We start from the raw sequence: 16,728 nt of genomic DNA, 5'->3' as shown, positions 1-16,728 counted from the left end.
TCATACGTATAAGTTATATAGAATTGTAGGGCAACTAATGCGATTGAATGATTAATTTAGGATTTCGATGATGATATGAAAGCATGCAATGCAAAAGGCTCCAGACATTCAAATATATACATACATATATATGTGTCTGAATGTATGTTTGTGGAAAATAAAGTGAACAATGTAGCCGCTGAACGTGGCAGTGTGGCACGTTCTATTGTTGAACTGTCGTTTGCCAGTTTCGGTTTGGCGATTTGTTAATCAATCAGCAAAGAAATCATGCCCCCGGCATCGCTTCCCTCTGTCGCTTGTCGCGAATCGGCAGTGTTCTACTTTGTGGAAATTATATGAGTAATTGCTGCAGACGAGCCATTAAAAACTGAAAGCAATTTGCGCTGCCCCTTAACGAGGCGACCGGCCGAAAACGGGGGATCGGCGGTAGGGCGGTTAGTTAAAAAAAGCAACAAGAAGAACCCCAAGCTCTTTGTACAAATCCGCCAGGAGGCGCTGCTAGTTAAGTGTGTGTGTGCGTGTGTGTGTGTTTTGTGTGCGTAGCTGTAACCATTTCGAGTAATTGCCATGTTTATTTGCTCGCACTGACAAGCGTGGTGGTTGAGGGAAGTGGGGGGGGGAGGAGAAGCCGCTAACCACATGCGTACACATGCATGCGCATGCAAATATACATACATACATATACATATGTACATATGTACATAAATACATATAGTTCGCGTCTATGGTGGCGTATGTTGCGCCTGAATGTAGGCAATGGCCACTTATATGCCTTAAAACTATGCACACAATTAAAACAACCGTTAAAAGCTGTCATCATGTGCAACGAGCAGCCAGTATAGAGAGCAACAAGGAGACAAGACAGGCAAGAAAGTGAACGCGCTTGAGAGTGAGCGAGAGCGAGAGCGAGAGCAAGTTTCGTCAAATGACACTGACAGCTAAGTGCATGGGAGTGTGTATGTGCTGGTATTAGGCATGCATACGTGAGCTTTCTTCCTTTCACACACACACACACACTCACGTACGTATTTGACATTACATGTATTTGTTCATAAGCAAATACAATCACAATCAGCAAAGGTTTTTGCCCCACTTTGACACAAAAGCCGTGTTTTAGTCGCTGTGTCTGTGTGACACACTTATTATGCCTTATCACTCAAACACACACACATGGACACTCACAGGCAAAGACAGCCAGTGCGCACTTAATACACATACGTATGTATGTATTAATGTTCTCTTTTTTTTTTTTTTTTTGCTTTGCACGGTCAATAAACTGCGGGCGCTACGCAGGAAACAAACAGACAAGCACAAACAAAAACAACAATTAGGCACACATAAATCCATCAACAGGAAACTGGCAGCGGGCACCTCAACTCGGTGTTGGACTTGAAATAAATGAACAATGATTGCAGCCATTGAATAATTTATTCAAATGCATTTCAATCGCATAATTAATGAAACAATTGAAATCGTAACAATATATAGATATATTTGAGTAAGTGTATATGTGTGTAATAGCAAAACAAATAAGCGCAAATAAACCTTATTGATTGCTTACCAAGCAAATAAATGTACCGCTATTGTTAACCTCTTTTTGTCGTTGTTCAACACAACAGCTGGTTGTATCCGTGTGTATTTGTTTGTTTGTTTGTATGTGTGTGTAAGTATGTGTATGTGTTTTTGTACACTCTCTCTTTCTCCGTTTGGCAGTTAAAACTGTCACTTGCAATTAGTGCATAATTTATTTTTTTATTTATCACTTGACGTTCACAGCCATTTTTATTTAACGGCTGTTCCGCAATTTTCAGATTTTACTATTTGAAATATTCTTAGTTAATTTCTTATTTGCATTGTATGTCTGCAGTTAAATGCGTTTCGTTTCGTTTGATTGCCACGCTTGATTGTTTCGTTTGGTTTTGTTATTTGATATTTTCTTTCGATGCATCGCTGGAAATCGATACACTTCCAACTTGATATGCAAATCGATAGATTTACTCTAGCAGTATGGCAGCACATCACATTTTTATAACGTGTGCGAACTGAGTTCCCGCCACATATGACATGCAACAGCTGTTTTCCTAACATGCCTGCATTAGTAATAGAATATTGCGCAAAATGTGTGGAAATGTTTTCTTATGCGACCTACAATTAATTTAACAGCATTTTAATTAACTTTGGATAGTGACTTCGATGCATTATCTTGATATAAATTGGAAGTGATTGATTTTTTAAAAAGGGAGGTAATAAAAATTATCGAAGCATTGAATTAATCGGTGTTATGACGCACTTATCGAAATATTGCGCAATTTCGAGTATCTGCGTTAGTTCTGCAGTTCATTTATTTGTAGTTCCTTTTTTGTAGCTCATTTGTTTGGTTGCATGGTGATCATTAGAATTTTTTATTTATTTTGTGTATAACATATTTATATTATTATGGCATTGGTTGGGATATTATAATAAAAAAGTAAATTGCTGTATATATCCATACAAAATTTAACCGCATTTGTAGCTGTGGCAAAATCAAAGTTCACCAGCCTGAACTAGTTCGGCGCGCTACAACACCTTAGTTTTAGGATTTTAGGAAGCCGCATTATATTTATTGTAAGAAATTTTGACATATTTCTATTAGGAAAGTATGACATACAGAAAATAATTGGATATCATTATACTGAAGTAAGAATTTGTATAGTGTATAGTGCTAATTGAAGCTAGCTATCGAAGCAAGCTTAAAACGCCGGCATCTAAAAAAAATAAAAGTCTAAATTGTCACCATGACATCTGCAAGGGATTTAATTAAAATTGATATAGTAAGTGGACAAATAAATCAATTTAAGTAGCTTAAACTAATGTACCAACAATATCTATGCAGGAATGGGGCATGGAACGATTGGTGCGCGCCCAGCAAGTCGTCGAGCTGCGGCCATACGACATCGAATCGTGGTCCGTGATGCTTCGCGAGGCACAGACTCGACCCATCCACGAGGTACGAAGCCTCTACGAATCCCTGGTGAATGTTTTTCCCACAACCGCGCGCTACTGGAAGCTCTATATCGAAATGGAGATGCGCAGCCGATACTATGAGAGAGTGGAGAAGCTCTTCCAGCGTTGTCTGGTCAAAATTCTCAACATTGATCTGTGGAAACTCTACCTGACCTATGTCAAAGAGACCAAAGCGGGTCTTAGTACCCATAAGTAAGCTCTAATACATTTCAACTTTACAGTTCCACAAGTTAATCTTCGTTATCTTTCTTTGCAGAGAAAAAATGGCTCAAGCATATGATTTTGCTTTGGAAAAGATTGGCATGGACCTGCATTCGTTTAGCATTTGGCAGGATTATATTTACTTTTTGCGTGGTGTGGAAGCTGTGGGCAACTATGCGGAGAATCAAAAGATCACAGCTGTTCGGCGTGTCTATCAAAAGGCGGTGGTGACGCCCATTGTGGGCATTGAGCAGCTTTGGAAAGATTATATTGCTTTTGAGCAGAACATCAATCCGATAATATCAGAGAAAATGAGCTTAGAACGGTCCAAGTGCGTCGATGGCTATATTAATGAATGCATTACTATAGAATCTTAATGCTCGATCTCTATCCTCCCTAGGGACTACATGAACGCTCGTCGTGTGGCGAAAGAGTTGGAATTTCATACAAAAGGGCTCAATCGCAATCTGCCCGCTGTGCCACCGACACTCACCAAAGAAGAAACTAAACAGGTGGAGCTGTGGAAACGTTTCATTACCTATGAGAAGTCAAATCCTTTGCGCACAGAGGATACGGCGCTCGTCACCCGACGCGTGATGTTTGCCACAGAGCAGTGTTTGCTGGTTCTGACACATCATCCAGCTGTTTGGCATCAGGCATCGCAATTCCTGGACACCAGTGCACGCGCCCTCACCGAGAAAGGCGTGCGTAGACGTATATTGAACACAATAATCAACAGATGCTGCAATTTGTCGCAAATGTTGCAAATAGAAACAAAGCAAAAAATCAAAATTCTGTCTCTTTGTTGCCTCTATGTGAAGTGTCGCCCCTTGGGTAAGGCGGCACGTGGCAACCGAAAAACAATTAGCTTTTTCTTTCCTTTCGTACTCCATTGTGTACTTGCCGCTTTGCCCTTGGCTTTGGCCGCACGCGTTTTACTCAACATGACCCGACCAAAACGTATAAAATAATCTCGATACAACTATAACTCTATATATAAACTATATCAATCAATTGACATATATGCATTTCTAACATATTCCTTCCATGCAGGATGTGCAAGCAGCTAAGATCTTTGCAGACGAATGCGCCAACATACTGGAACGCTCCATCAATGGTGTGCTCAATCGCAATGCTCTGCTCTATTTCGCCTACGCGGACTTCGAGGAGGGTCGACTCAAGTACGAGAAGGTGCACACCATGTACAACAAGCTGCTCACCCTGCCAGACATCGATCCCACGTTGGTAAGGCAATAGGAAGCGATTTGATTGCTGATATCGCTGCTTGAGCATTTGTAATGCAAATTATATGAATTATGTATATAGCAGCAATAGAGCTAATAATGCGAATAGGTTATCGCTGTTTCACATTAATCATCTTTGTATTAATATATCTATAGAGCATTTGTCCATATAGTCATATTTCTAGTCTTAAATCTTGAAAGGAATTGTATATTATTTGTAGACAAGGTATGGGTAGAGTAAAAAACTAATAATTTTATATCACCTGAGTTGTAAAACTAGCATAGTTTTAGCCACTACTGAGCTCCTCTCTATTATTATTATAGAATTAAGCATCGATTTTGTTAGAGCTTAAGGGACTATAGAATAATTTGATAGAGCTATATGCATCTCTTAAGTCATTTTATAGTCATAGATCTTGGGGCTTTTACAATACTTCAGCTTTGTATGTATTTTGTATAGGTATTCAGTTATATAATTCGAATAATCATATCTATGCTTATAATTAGATTTTGCGTCGCAATGTTATTTTCACATTTCTATTGATTTAGAAGACCATTGCAAAAAAGTTAAATATCATGTTTTATTATTTTAAGGTTCACATAAACAATTTAAGTTGAAATTTATAGTTTTTATGTGGACTACAGCTGTAAGAATAATAACACTACTAATTATTTTTTTTTAGAATATTTTATTTTCATGTTAAGATTATTAATTTTTTTTCCAGGCTTCGTCTTGTAATATATTTAAGTACTTTATTCCCTCTTATGTATCTATCCCATTTATTGATGATATTTCAGCTCATTAATTTACCTAATATTACTAATATATATGCCAATTTATATAAATAATATATTTATATCACAATCCGTACATCCAGGTCTATGTGCAGTACATGAAGTTCGCTCGTCGCGCTGAGGGCATCAAATCGGCGCGTAGCATTTTTAAGAAAGCCCGCGAGGACGTTCGGTCGCGCTATCACATATTTGTGGCGGCCGCTTTAATGGAGTACTACTGTTCCAAGGACAAGGAGATTGCATTTCGCATCTTCGAGCTGGGCCTGAAACGATTCGGCGGCAGTCCCGAGTACGTGATGTGCTACATCGACTACCTCTCCCACTTGAACGAGGACAACAACACGCGTGTGCTATTCGAGCGTGTCCTGAGCTCCGGCGGTCTGTCGCCCCACAAGAGTGTGGAAGTCTGGAATCGTTTTCTCGAATTCGAGTCGAACATCGGCGATCTGTCCAGCATTGTCAAAGTGGAGCGAAGACGCAGTGCGGTCTTTGAAAATGTGAGTGCGACTATGAATATTCAAATATGTATATATAGGTATTATAACATATTTCCCTGTAATTCGCTCACAGCTGAAAGAGTACGAAGGCAAGGAAACGGCCCAGCTGGTGGATCGCTACAAGTTCCTTGATCTATATCCTTGCACCAGCACCGAGCTCAAGTCCATTGGCTATGCTGAGGTAAAGCTGATTTATTGTTTCCATTGACAAACGGATTCTATAGCCTTCCTCTGCTCCACTTTATAGAACGTCGGCATCATTTTGAATAAGGTGGGCTCTGCGGCTGGGAATAGCGACGGGGACGGTGATGGCGAGACGGCGCAGCCATTGCCACGCCCAGATTTTTCCCAGATGATACCATACAAGCCGCGGTCGTGCGCCCATCCCGGCGCCCATCCGCTGGCTGGCGGCGTCTTTCCACAGCCACCAGCGCTGGCTGCGCTCTGCGCCACCCTGCCACCCCCGAACAGTTTTCGGGGTCCATTTGTCAGTGTGGAGCTGCTCTTCGATATCTTTATGCGCCTCAATTTGCCAGAATGTAGGTGTCCAGACATTGAAATGACTGCCACAAAGCTAAGTAGCTGATCATGTCTTATCTATTTTTACAGCGGCTCCACAACCGAATGGCGATAACGATTTAACGCCCAAGATCTTTGATTTGGCCAAATCGGTGCACTGGATCGTGGACACCAGCACGTATACGGGTGTGCAGCACAGTGCGACCACGATGCAGCCCCGTCGACGCCGCCTGCTGCCCGGCGGCGACGATAGCGACGATGAGCTGCAGACATCGGTGCCACCGACGAACGATATTTATCGATTGCGTCAACTGAAGCGCTTCGCCAAGTCCAATTGAATCAGTTAAAGCAATTGCGTTCTTTATTTTAATGGATTTTTTTTTTTATATATTCCATTCACTTTAAAAATAATAATATCAAGGAAATATCTTCAATTGCGATTTGCCTATATATGTAGATATGGACTTGAAACATCTTGATATACATATAATATAAACGATTGTCTTAGAGCATCTTAAAGCATTTGTTAGCATATGAGTTAATTGAGTAAAAGGTTTAGGAATCAACAGAAATTGAAAAGTATTTGAATATGTATGTATATACTATATAGTAAATGTATATTTATATGTAAGTCATATTCATTTCCAAGTTCAGGCAGTTAGTAAAACATACTGAAATATGAGCAAGATTTATGATGCCTTCTCTTTAAATACGTTGTCGGTTTATATAGCTGCCAATGAAACGTTTAAGGTTGAGAATACAGGCTCCATGTATATACACAAACAGAAGCTCGTCTTCATATATTACTTTTCTTTTCTGCTTTGTGTTGCATTTGTAAACGTTGCACGCGTGAAAGAGACAAAAAATATGAACTTTGAAGACTTTTCCAAATTAAGAGAAATGAAACGTGTATTATGAGGGATATATTTTATGTTTTCTAATGAATCAAATGAGTATTTGGAATAGGTACTACAAATAAAACACAATAGCTTAAGCAACAAAAACTATAACTATAACGAAATAAGATTTGCATGGAATTGGTATATTCATGAGCAAGTCAAGTGAATCTATGAGTGAGTGTTTCAGCATGCAAAAGGAATCAAATGGGCACAAATAACTGAATGGGTAATTTACAGGTACTACAACTAAAAACAATAGGTAATCAACAATTTGCTAGCTACAACTATATGAATGGAATGAGTATGAGTATAAATGTGAGCTAGTAATTTATTGACTTCTGGATATGCCCAGAGTGAGTGAATGAGTATGAGTAAATGTGAATGATTCACCGTTAATCATCTTAGCTGATTGAATATGAATGCGTATCTGAATGAATAATTCGCATTCGATGATTCACTCTCAACGTTTGGCTGGCGCACATGCTGATCGTTTGAGTGGGTGTAAATATGAATGAATGAATGAGTACTCAATGATTCATTTCTCATCATCTCATATTTAGAGTGCTGGCGATGTTTACATACTAAACGAATAAATGAGTGTGACTCCAAATGGGCGTGAATGAGTATTCAATGATTCACTTTTCATCAGCTGCATGAATGAATGATTCATTTTGCCTCCTCTTCGCCGGGTTTACAGCGCTTCCGATGCTTGTAGAGTCCAGCGTACTGGGCGAATCTCTGCCCGCAGCCGGTGCAGCTGTAGCGCTTCTCGCCGCGATGCAGATTGAGGTGGGCGTAGTAGGCGCTGCCCACGACAAAGGCACGCCCACAGTAGGGACAGACCTTGTCCCGGATGTTCAGATGGGCGCGCAGATGCCGATCCCGCTCGTGGGCCGTATAGAAGGCCTTGTCGCAGCGATTGCAGGGATAGTCCCGCTTCTCCGTGTGCCGCTTGACATGCTGATTCAATTTGCTGGCGTTCACGAATCCCCGGGCACAGTGCTCGCACACGTAGGGCAGCTCCTTGGTGTGGCTGCGCTGATGCACGCGCAGCGAGGTCGAGTTGAAGAACTTCTTGGGGCACTCGCTGCAGCAGTGCGTGCGCTGGCCCAGATGCCGTCGCAGGTGAGCCTGGAGGCTGCTGCGCAGCGAGAACTTCATGGCGCAGATGTGGCAGATGTGCTCCAGCGGATTGGCGACAGCTGAGCCGCCAGAGCACTTGGTGCGACGTCGCTGACGCAGCTGCTCCGGCTGCAGTTGCTCCGCATGGACATTGTGCTGATGGCGCAGGTAATCGCTGCGCCGCTTAAAGCTCGCCGAGCACTGGTCGCAGCCGAAGGGTGAGACGTGCAGCTCCAGGAACTGGAGTGGGGCGTAGTACTCGTAGCTGGGCAGCCACGATTCGCCGCGCTTCAGTGCCTCCTGCCGCGCCTCCTTGCACTGCCTGTACTGGCAGCGGAACTCGATGAGGCGACTCTTCAAACGTTCCACGGTGATCTGCAGATTGCATTCCTCCTGGAGACGCGTGCACAGCGATTCCAGATGCCGCAGTCGTTGCTTGCGCTTCGTATAGTCCGGGTGGGTGGTGCACCACAGCTGCTCGTAGCTCTGGTAGACCTGGATGATCTTCAGGTTGCTGTCGCGCTGCTGCAGCGATTTCTGGAGCACACGATTGATGGGTACCACATCGTCCAGGAAGCTGAATGCTTCGTAGAAGCCCCAGCGTGTGCCCGCGCCCTCGCCCTCCACAGCCAGAGCCTCGCGCTGACGCTCCCGCCTATAGTACTTGATATAGTCCGTGAGCTTGCGATGCAGCATTTGCCAACTGAAGCGTCTTCCAGATGCAGCTCCGGCTACAGCTCCAGCTGCAGATCCTCCGCTAACTGCATTCAATTGAGCCGCAATGCTGTGCCAGGCCTGGCGGCGCAGCTTCCTTGTATGATAGTCCAGATGATTGGGATTCCAGAGATTGGGATGCTGGCGATAGAGTTCGATGAGCTTGTGCGTCAGCTCCACGCTGAGCCGCATGCGCAGCTGCAGCGACGTCGAGTTGGGGCTCTCTTCGGAGGAGGTCTCTGTCAGCTCCTCGCGAGGATAGTCGGGCTGGAGCACCGCAGCAGCCAGGCTAGGCATGCTCAGCTCCTCCAGCGGCTGATCCACTGGCTGCACTTGCTCCACTAATTCCAATTGCTCTGGCTCTTTGCCCTTCTCCGGCTGCTGCTGGCACTCCTGTTCCATTGCCGGCAGCGTCTCCTTCAGCGGCTGCTCCTCACAGTTGCCCTGGACATGGGCCTGATGGCTCACCAGATTCTCAAAGATTTTGCCACAGGCCGCACACACATACGGATCGATGTGCTTGTGCAGGAACTCCATTTCCGCATAGTGCTCAAAGCTGGATACGAACTCCGCCTGCTTGCCCTCCACGATGCTGTGCAGATACCTGATCTTCTCCAGCCGGTAGCGCTTCCGCAGCGACAGCAGACGTCGCTGCATGGCTATCCCGGACAGCTTCACTCCGCACATTCGCAGTGCCAGCTGCAGTCCACGGTGTGCCTCGTGTCGCTTCCGCACCGTCTCCGTGCAGCGCAGCCGCTTGTGGGCATTGTGCCAGAGGATGGGATAGTGCTCGTAGATCTCCAGCAGCTTGCGGTTCTCATGCGCAATATGCTCCTGGCGATTGAGCAGCGACTGCTGCTCGCACAGGAAGCGCAACTGATCGTAGTGCACGAACTTGGCGCAATCCTCCAGCTCGCCCTCGGCGGCCAGACGCTCGCGCTGCTTGAGGAATCGCTGGCACAGCGTCGAGATCCGTATGCGTACGTCCGTTACGCTGAAGCTACGGCCGCAATGCGCGCTCCATGCATCGGTTATCTGATGCCACGACTCCCGGCCACGATCCACATCCCGAAACTCGGGATGCGACTGGTCCCAGAGGCGGGGATGCGATTGATAAAGCTCGATCAGTTTCTTCACGTGCTGACTCGTCAGCTTCGGTGGCTCCCCTATGGGCAGGGCGGGCTGTCGATAAGATCAGAGGGAGAGAGTGAGAGACGGTTTTGAGAGAGAGAGAGAGAGAGAGAGAGAGAGAGAGAGAGAGAGAGAGAGAGAGAGAGAGAGAGAGAGAGAGAGAGAGAGAGAGAGAGAGAGAGAGAGAGAGAGAGAGAGGGAGAGGCGAGAGAGAGAGGGAGAGAGAGAGGTTGAGATGCGACGCTTAAGAAAATGTCTAACTAAATAACTAGAGAAAAGTTTGCTCTACATTTATTCGCGTGTGAACTGTGGAATAGGACTAGGATGGGTATTTTAGTAGGAATTAATACAAAATTCTTCTCATAAGCTGACTAAAAACCGCCAAACTTAAAGCTAAACCAAGTCAAATAAGTGTCGAATCACTTTATTTCCTTTAAAATATTTTTTAGCGGCTTCCACTGCAAAATTCATAGAATTTAGCTTGAATTTCAGCTTGACTTTCATCAGCTTGAATTGAATTTCAGCTTGACTTTCCGCTTGGCTTTCAGCTAGGCTTTCAGCTGACTTTCAGCTTGACTTTCATCGTGTTTTTCAGCTTGTCTATTTTATGGCCAACAGGTTTGGATTAATGTTAATAGATTTCATTGAAGTCTGATACAAATTCTCGATAATTCCTTGCGGTTCTTTTTACAGTTTTTTATGTTCTGGGAGATAGATTGCTTAAGTTAGGTTTTTGTTTTTTAGTATATAAATTTCTTTGAATTCTGTTGGGGTTCATTCAATAAGTTATGTAAACTTGAAATAGGCTCTCTAGATTAGATTATGTTTTTCAGTTTGTAGAAAGTTAAATTCTAGATTTAATTTATTTTTATTTTTTCTAGCTTTAAATCTTTTTATGTATATGTTGGCATTTGTAGGCTTAGAGGTATATCTTGTATATATGTACTGAATGCCTTTATATGTATGTGTGTGGATATAGAAGAGGTCTTTGCTATGACAGTATGATATTATACTAAGTAAAAAAAGCAAAGTTTTTTAGAATCCTTTGAAGGAGTCATGATAAATAAATACATGACTATGACTAAGCCACAATTTTTAAATATTAATGGAAATATTCTATTTTTTAATAATATGTAATTTGTATTTTATTTTTTTTTTTATATTATTATTATTATTATTATTTTTTTGTGGATAACTTTTTATTTTTTCTAGGTAAAAATTAGGAGATGTTTATAATATCAATTTAAGATATATAAATACTCTATATATATTATGTATATATGGAGTATATGGGGTTTTCTTATAGTTTGAACTTTTTATGTTGGTTCAATTTGCTTGTTAACTGATTCATGGCATACATATATATACACACACACTTTTACATATATGTACATACATATGTAAACAAATATCACTCGCAATCTCTCTACTCACATTCGCATCGAATTTGCTGTGATCGATCAGCTGTTGCTGCTGCTGCTGCTGCGTCTGCTGTGCGGTGTCCAGTGCGTTCAGCTCTTGGACCAGTTGCTGTTTGAGTTCGTTGACCTCCTCGCCGCCGCTTGACTGCTCGGCCAAGACCTCCAGCATGAGCTCGTCCACGGGCGCCTGCTGCCAATCGGAGTGCCATATTTCCATGTGCTCGGCGAACTCGTCCAGGGCACAGAGTGGACGCTCCTCGCACAGTTCACACTCGATGCCGTATAGCTCACCGGCGCAGTTCCAGGTGTAGACAGTGCCGCATCGCTGACGCGGCTCCTCAGCTGCAACAGCAACTGATGGAGTCATCGATTGCTGGCCCCAATTCCTATTGTTATGGCTGTTATCAATGTAGTTCTTATTGTTGTTGTTATTATCGCTGTTGGCCAACTAAATTTACTGTCACTTTTTAAGCCAGCTTGCGATTCGGCGCACTTGTTGCTTAGCGTTTGCGACTGCGCAGCTTCTTCGCCTCTGACTATGTGAAAAATGACAACAGCCAAAGAGCCAAAGAGCCAAAGAGCCAAAGAGCTAAAGACTCGGGCCAACAAACCCGTTGCGGGCCATCTCGCACATACACACACACACACTCACACACACACATAGATATACACATACCCACACGTAGACAGCGTCGTACATGCCATTCTTTGTTGCTGGGGCAACAAAATATGTATGCACACGTATATATGTATACACACACACACTCGCATACACATACATATCTAAAACAAAATAACAAACTTGGCTTTTGGTTTTGGTTCGCTTTGCTGGTTGCCTGCTTTGCTTTGCGTTTTCTCTTTGCAAGTGCCGCTTGTGTGCACGTGTGTGTGTGTGTGTGTGTGTAAGTGCGCGCGGGCAACAGGTAAATGTAAGCGGGCAAGCATGCACATGGCCCGACTGCCAAATGCCCTATGAATATACAGTTTGACACAAAAGTGTTTTCACATGGGAAAAAAATTATAATTTTGTTCTTTAAAATTAAAAAATAAAATTGGTGTGAGGTTTCACTATTTATTTTTTAATTGTAGTTTGTTTTTTAAATTGTTGTCTTATAAAAACAATTAATTAAAATAAAAAAACTATTAACATAGGCATAAATAACAACTGATAACATACTGTACATACGTATCTTAAACTAGATTGAAAATTTGATATATATACATACGTCACCTAATATTAGCTTCTCTAAACATCATATTACCGATATATGTATATATATATTACTTCAAGTAGCTAAATGCTTCCAGTTATAGTTTGAAGGCATACAAAAATATTTAAGCATCACATATTATAGCTGAGGCAGACATTTGTTAGTGCAGCATACCCGGCCACACACATGCCTCAAATACCTGCACAGGGTATTCGAGAAAAACGTAAACATGACAACGCAACAGCTGAGTGAGAGGCAGAGTCCAAACAATTGAAGCCACTGTGCGGCTGCGCGCATTGCTCACACGCGTGTAAATGTGTGGGTGTCTATGTGTATGTGTGCACCTTGGGAACCGGAGCACTTATTTACATTTAAATACATATACATATATTGTATGTATGTATATTAACTAAACTCATTGTTGCTGGCCAATTGTTTGTTAGCTCTTGGCTGAGCTTCTTGTGTGTTCCATTCTGAAATGTCATCGCAATGAGAGAATGGGGGTGTGTGAGCCAGGGCTGGCAAGCACTGACTGAGCAACATACATACATACATATGTGTATGTATATTGCGTTGTTATATACATACATATTTATAAACCAATCTTTAACAGAAGAATGTTAATTAACGTTAAGAAAGAACCAGTAACCTGTTTGCATAGCAAAAATCAAAAATAAGAAAAAATAACATAATTGAAACAATGCTTAATCATCGTGCAAAAGGACTGTGTCATGCCCTGGTTGTTGACAATGAGGATACTTCAAATAATAATAAGCACGCGCACGCATACGCACACATGCATTCGATATATGGTTGTGTGTGAGAGTAATAGATATTAACCGGTAGACTTAACGAAACACTTCGGATTCTTGAGCGCTCTTGTCTGCTTCTCATGCTCTCACACTCTCCTTTTGTTCGATGCACGTCGGGCCTGCCAGACCCAACTGCATGGTCGTGCCTATGTGTTTGTGTAAACTTAACGAAACACGTAACATTCTTGAGCGCTCTCACTCTTTCTCTCTCCCTAACTGTTTATGGTCGACCAGCAACACTCCCAGTTATAGCAATTTGACGTCACGATCGCTACTAGTCAGCGAGGCATGAGAAGGTTGTGCGCTTTAAAAGTGATACGAGTTTCCCCATGCGGAAATTCAGAATTTATTTGCAAATAATAAAACCAGATATCCATACATCTGGGACCCAAATAAGGGCTATATGATTTCGCATTGGCTTCGTCGTGTCACTATAATTATAATTATTATTATTTTGCCACTGGAGACCGGTTCCAGTGAGCTCCAAAAACCAGACCTCGAGACAAATTGCATGAAAATGGAAAATGTGCGCGCGTGCAATGGCAATAAAATGCTTTGGGGGCCAAGCAGTACGGAAAAACTGAAACAGAGCAAAACAAAGGCAACAAAAGAGGAAAAAAAGCGATGGAAAAATAATGACTAGGAAATGAGCCAATTCAAGTCGAACTCTGCATGCTCTTTGAATATAATTGTATAGTATTTAAGATGCGCCCAATGAAATGTTCGGGACTATTTTAAAATAATATATTTTTGTTACAGAGTAAAATACAATATATTGAAAATATATCTAATTGGTTTCTGTATGTATAGAATATAGTTTGGAGTTTATTTTGGACAGAGTAAATTCATTTATTAAAGCACGTACACTGAGAGAAAAAATTATTTAAAAAATTTAATGAATATTAATAGAAAACATTCACAGAACAGTTTGGAGACTTTGTTCGCAATATCTGAAACTTTAAAATCGTTTTACAAATATTTGTAAAATTTATTTAAAAAAAAAAAATTATTATTATTATTATACATATGATCATAGAAGTATCACGATAATAAATATAAATTTTTTTAGATAATATTTTTATTGTTCGATCATTAAGAATTTCATTACTAAGTTTGTTGTTATGATAAACTAGACACAGTCGAGTCTCGGTCATTCGTACCCCGCTAAATCGAAGATCGCGATAAATCGAAAAAATTCTATTTCCTTGAAAGAAATTCAATAACTCTAGATAATTTGAATTCCAGTGTAAATTGCAAAAAAACTGATCCACTTGCCATTTCGAATTATCGGGATTCTACTGTATATATGTTTTTATATTTTGAATTTCTCTCAGTGTAGCAACTGAAGCGAAGTTTAAGGGAATATTCAGTGTAAGCGCAAGATAAACACGGCCCAAGGGAGCTTTGGCTGCAACTTTCGCGCTGTCAACTGATTGTGTGAGTGTGTGTGTATGTCTGTGTGTGTTGTTGTTGTGTGTATGTGCCTGTGTGCATGTGTAAATAAACAAAACGCATGTGGCAAACGTACACACACACATTTACATTAGCCGCTGGCCATGTTTAAAAGCATGAAACATGGCACTGCAGCTGGCCTTGCCCAACACACGCATACAGACTCACACACACACTAACAATAGCAGCACACACACACACACACACACATCACGCACACTTGCAAATACAACTGGCAGACACGTTGACTTTCCGCCGTAGCCCCAGAAAAAGTTGATCCTTTGTAAAAGCATGTGTCCAAAAAATCCCTTACCTCTGCCTTCTGACTGTGCTACTGCCTCATCTAACTGTACCCAATAGGTTTACCATGTGACGTCATGTGTCCCCATCAGAAACTGTAATTCCGGCAAATAAAACGGAAAATGCAAACAAAAGCCAACAAAATGATGAAGTGCAAGCGAAATATTACCAACAAAAAAAAAAAAAAAAAAAAGAGAAAGCCAGGAAAAAAGATTTGTTTATATATGTATATCATATAATATATGTGCACACATACACATACAGACATATATCACATATGAACAAATTGTTTATGAAGTAAAACCGCAGCGGAAAAATGGAAGAGCAAAATATCACACTAACAGGAAGAGAACGTATGGGCGTTGGGCGGGGTCAACTGAAAATTCTGTATGTATATATAGAAAGAAGAATATATGTACATTATATATCCTCTGTATTTGCTAACTCTTCACTCTGTAATCATATGTTTTTGTTTTGCTTTCCGTACGAAAATCAGTGTAATTTGCCACACCCTCTTTCTTGTGACTTACGGCTAACTGTATAATTACTCTTTGTTCAATTGACGACGGTAAAAAGTGCGAAAAGGGGGACTAAATTAATGGGATCGACAAGCGATTTGATGGAAATGGAGAAAAACAAGTTGAAGTTGAAGAAAACAATCCGCATGACGTGTTGAATACCCTTTAAACAAAAGTCAATAGTAAACATACTATGATATCCATTGATATGATAGGAAGAGGTTCAACTTTTTTACTTTTAAGTGAAAATTATAAAGTTCTTATATAAATTTAAAAGTATATTGTATATTAATACATATATCAATACAATGCAGATCAAACCAAGCACACGCCAAATTTGAACGCTCTTGCTACCATATGGACTGAGTTCCTTGGGTCTCTTGCGTAGTATGGGTAAGTTGGGCACATAGCGCACCCCGTGTATATGTGAAACTGATCTGTTAAGAGCTGCCTGCCACAGTTGCCAACATTTGCGGAACTTAATGTGTCCATATCTCAAACTTTTTTTGCATGTTCTTTTTTCTGGTTTCTTTTTCTACAGGGTATAAAAAATGGCTTGAACTTTTGCCAAAAAATGAAGAGAAGGAGAGTTTTTTTGGCAAATTGTGACGCCTCGTTGTGTATGTGTGTTGTGTGTGTTTTTTTTCACTTTTGTATCTTTTGGACAGCAAACCAGGAAGCTGCCAACAAAAGAACCAATCCTCTCTCCCCAACTCCTCTCTCGTTCCCTTTCCCTCACGCTACTACAATGGCGCTGCTTGCCACAATATATGGCCGCACATTATTCAAAGGACTTGCTTTCTTATAGTTGTTGTTGTTGCTGTTACTGCTGCTGTTGTCGCACATTGCGCTTGGTAAAACAAGCGCGAAAACATAATGAGCATATAAA

The 16,728-nt window shown here is 41.5% G+C and overlaps 2 protein-coding genes across 2 annotated transcripts; one reads left to right on the top strand and one right to left on the bottom strand.

Moving 5' to 3' along the window:
• Window positions 1-2,398: 2,398 nt before the first annotated feature.
• On the top strand, window positions 2,399-6,947 carry LOC6585049 (protein suppressor of forked). Its single transcript, XM_002010653.4, has 9 exons — window positions 2,399-2,810; window positions 2,873-3,195; window positions 3,260-3,535; window positions 3,605-3,908; window positions 4,258-4,449; window positions 5,327-5,740; window positions 5,814-5,921; window positions 5,988-6,279; window positions 6,350-6,947. Exons 1-9 carry the CDS (start codon window positions 2,775-2,777, stop codon window positions 6,595-6,597), a joined length of 2,193 nt encoding a protein of 730 aa, XP_002010689.1. The 5' UTR covers window positions 2,399-2,774; the 3' UTR covers window positions 6,598-6,947.
• A 79-nt stretch (window positions 6,948-7,026) lies between these two features.
• On the bottom strand, window positions 7,027-12,126 carry LOC6585048. The gene is made up of 2 exons (XM_002010652.3): window positions 11,560-12,126; window positions 7,027-10,176 (listed from the first exon to the last, which is right to left on the bottom strand). The coding sequence occupies exons 1-2, from the start codon at window positions 11,911-11,913 to the stop codon at window positions 7,825-7,827; spliced, it is 2,706 nt and encodes a 901-aa protein (XP_002010688.1). The 5' UTR covers window positions 11,914-12,126; the 3' UTR covers window positions 7,027-7,824.
• Window positions 12,127-16,728: the final 4,602 nt, after the last annotated feature.

Source organism: Drosophila mojavensis, unplaced genomic scaffold, assembly GCF_018153725.1.
Source record: "Drosophila mojavensis isolate 15081-1352.22 unplaced genomic scaffold, ASM1815372v1 contig_136, whole genome shotgun sequence".
NCBI lineage: Eukaryota > Metazoa > Arthropoda > Insecta > Diptera > Drosophilidae > Drosophila > Drosophila mojavensis.
This window is presented reverse-complemented; position numbering and strand designations above follow the sequence as displayed.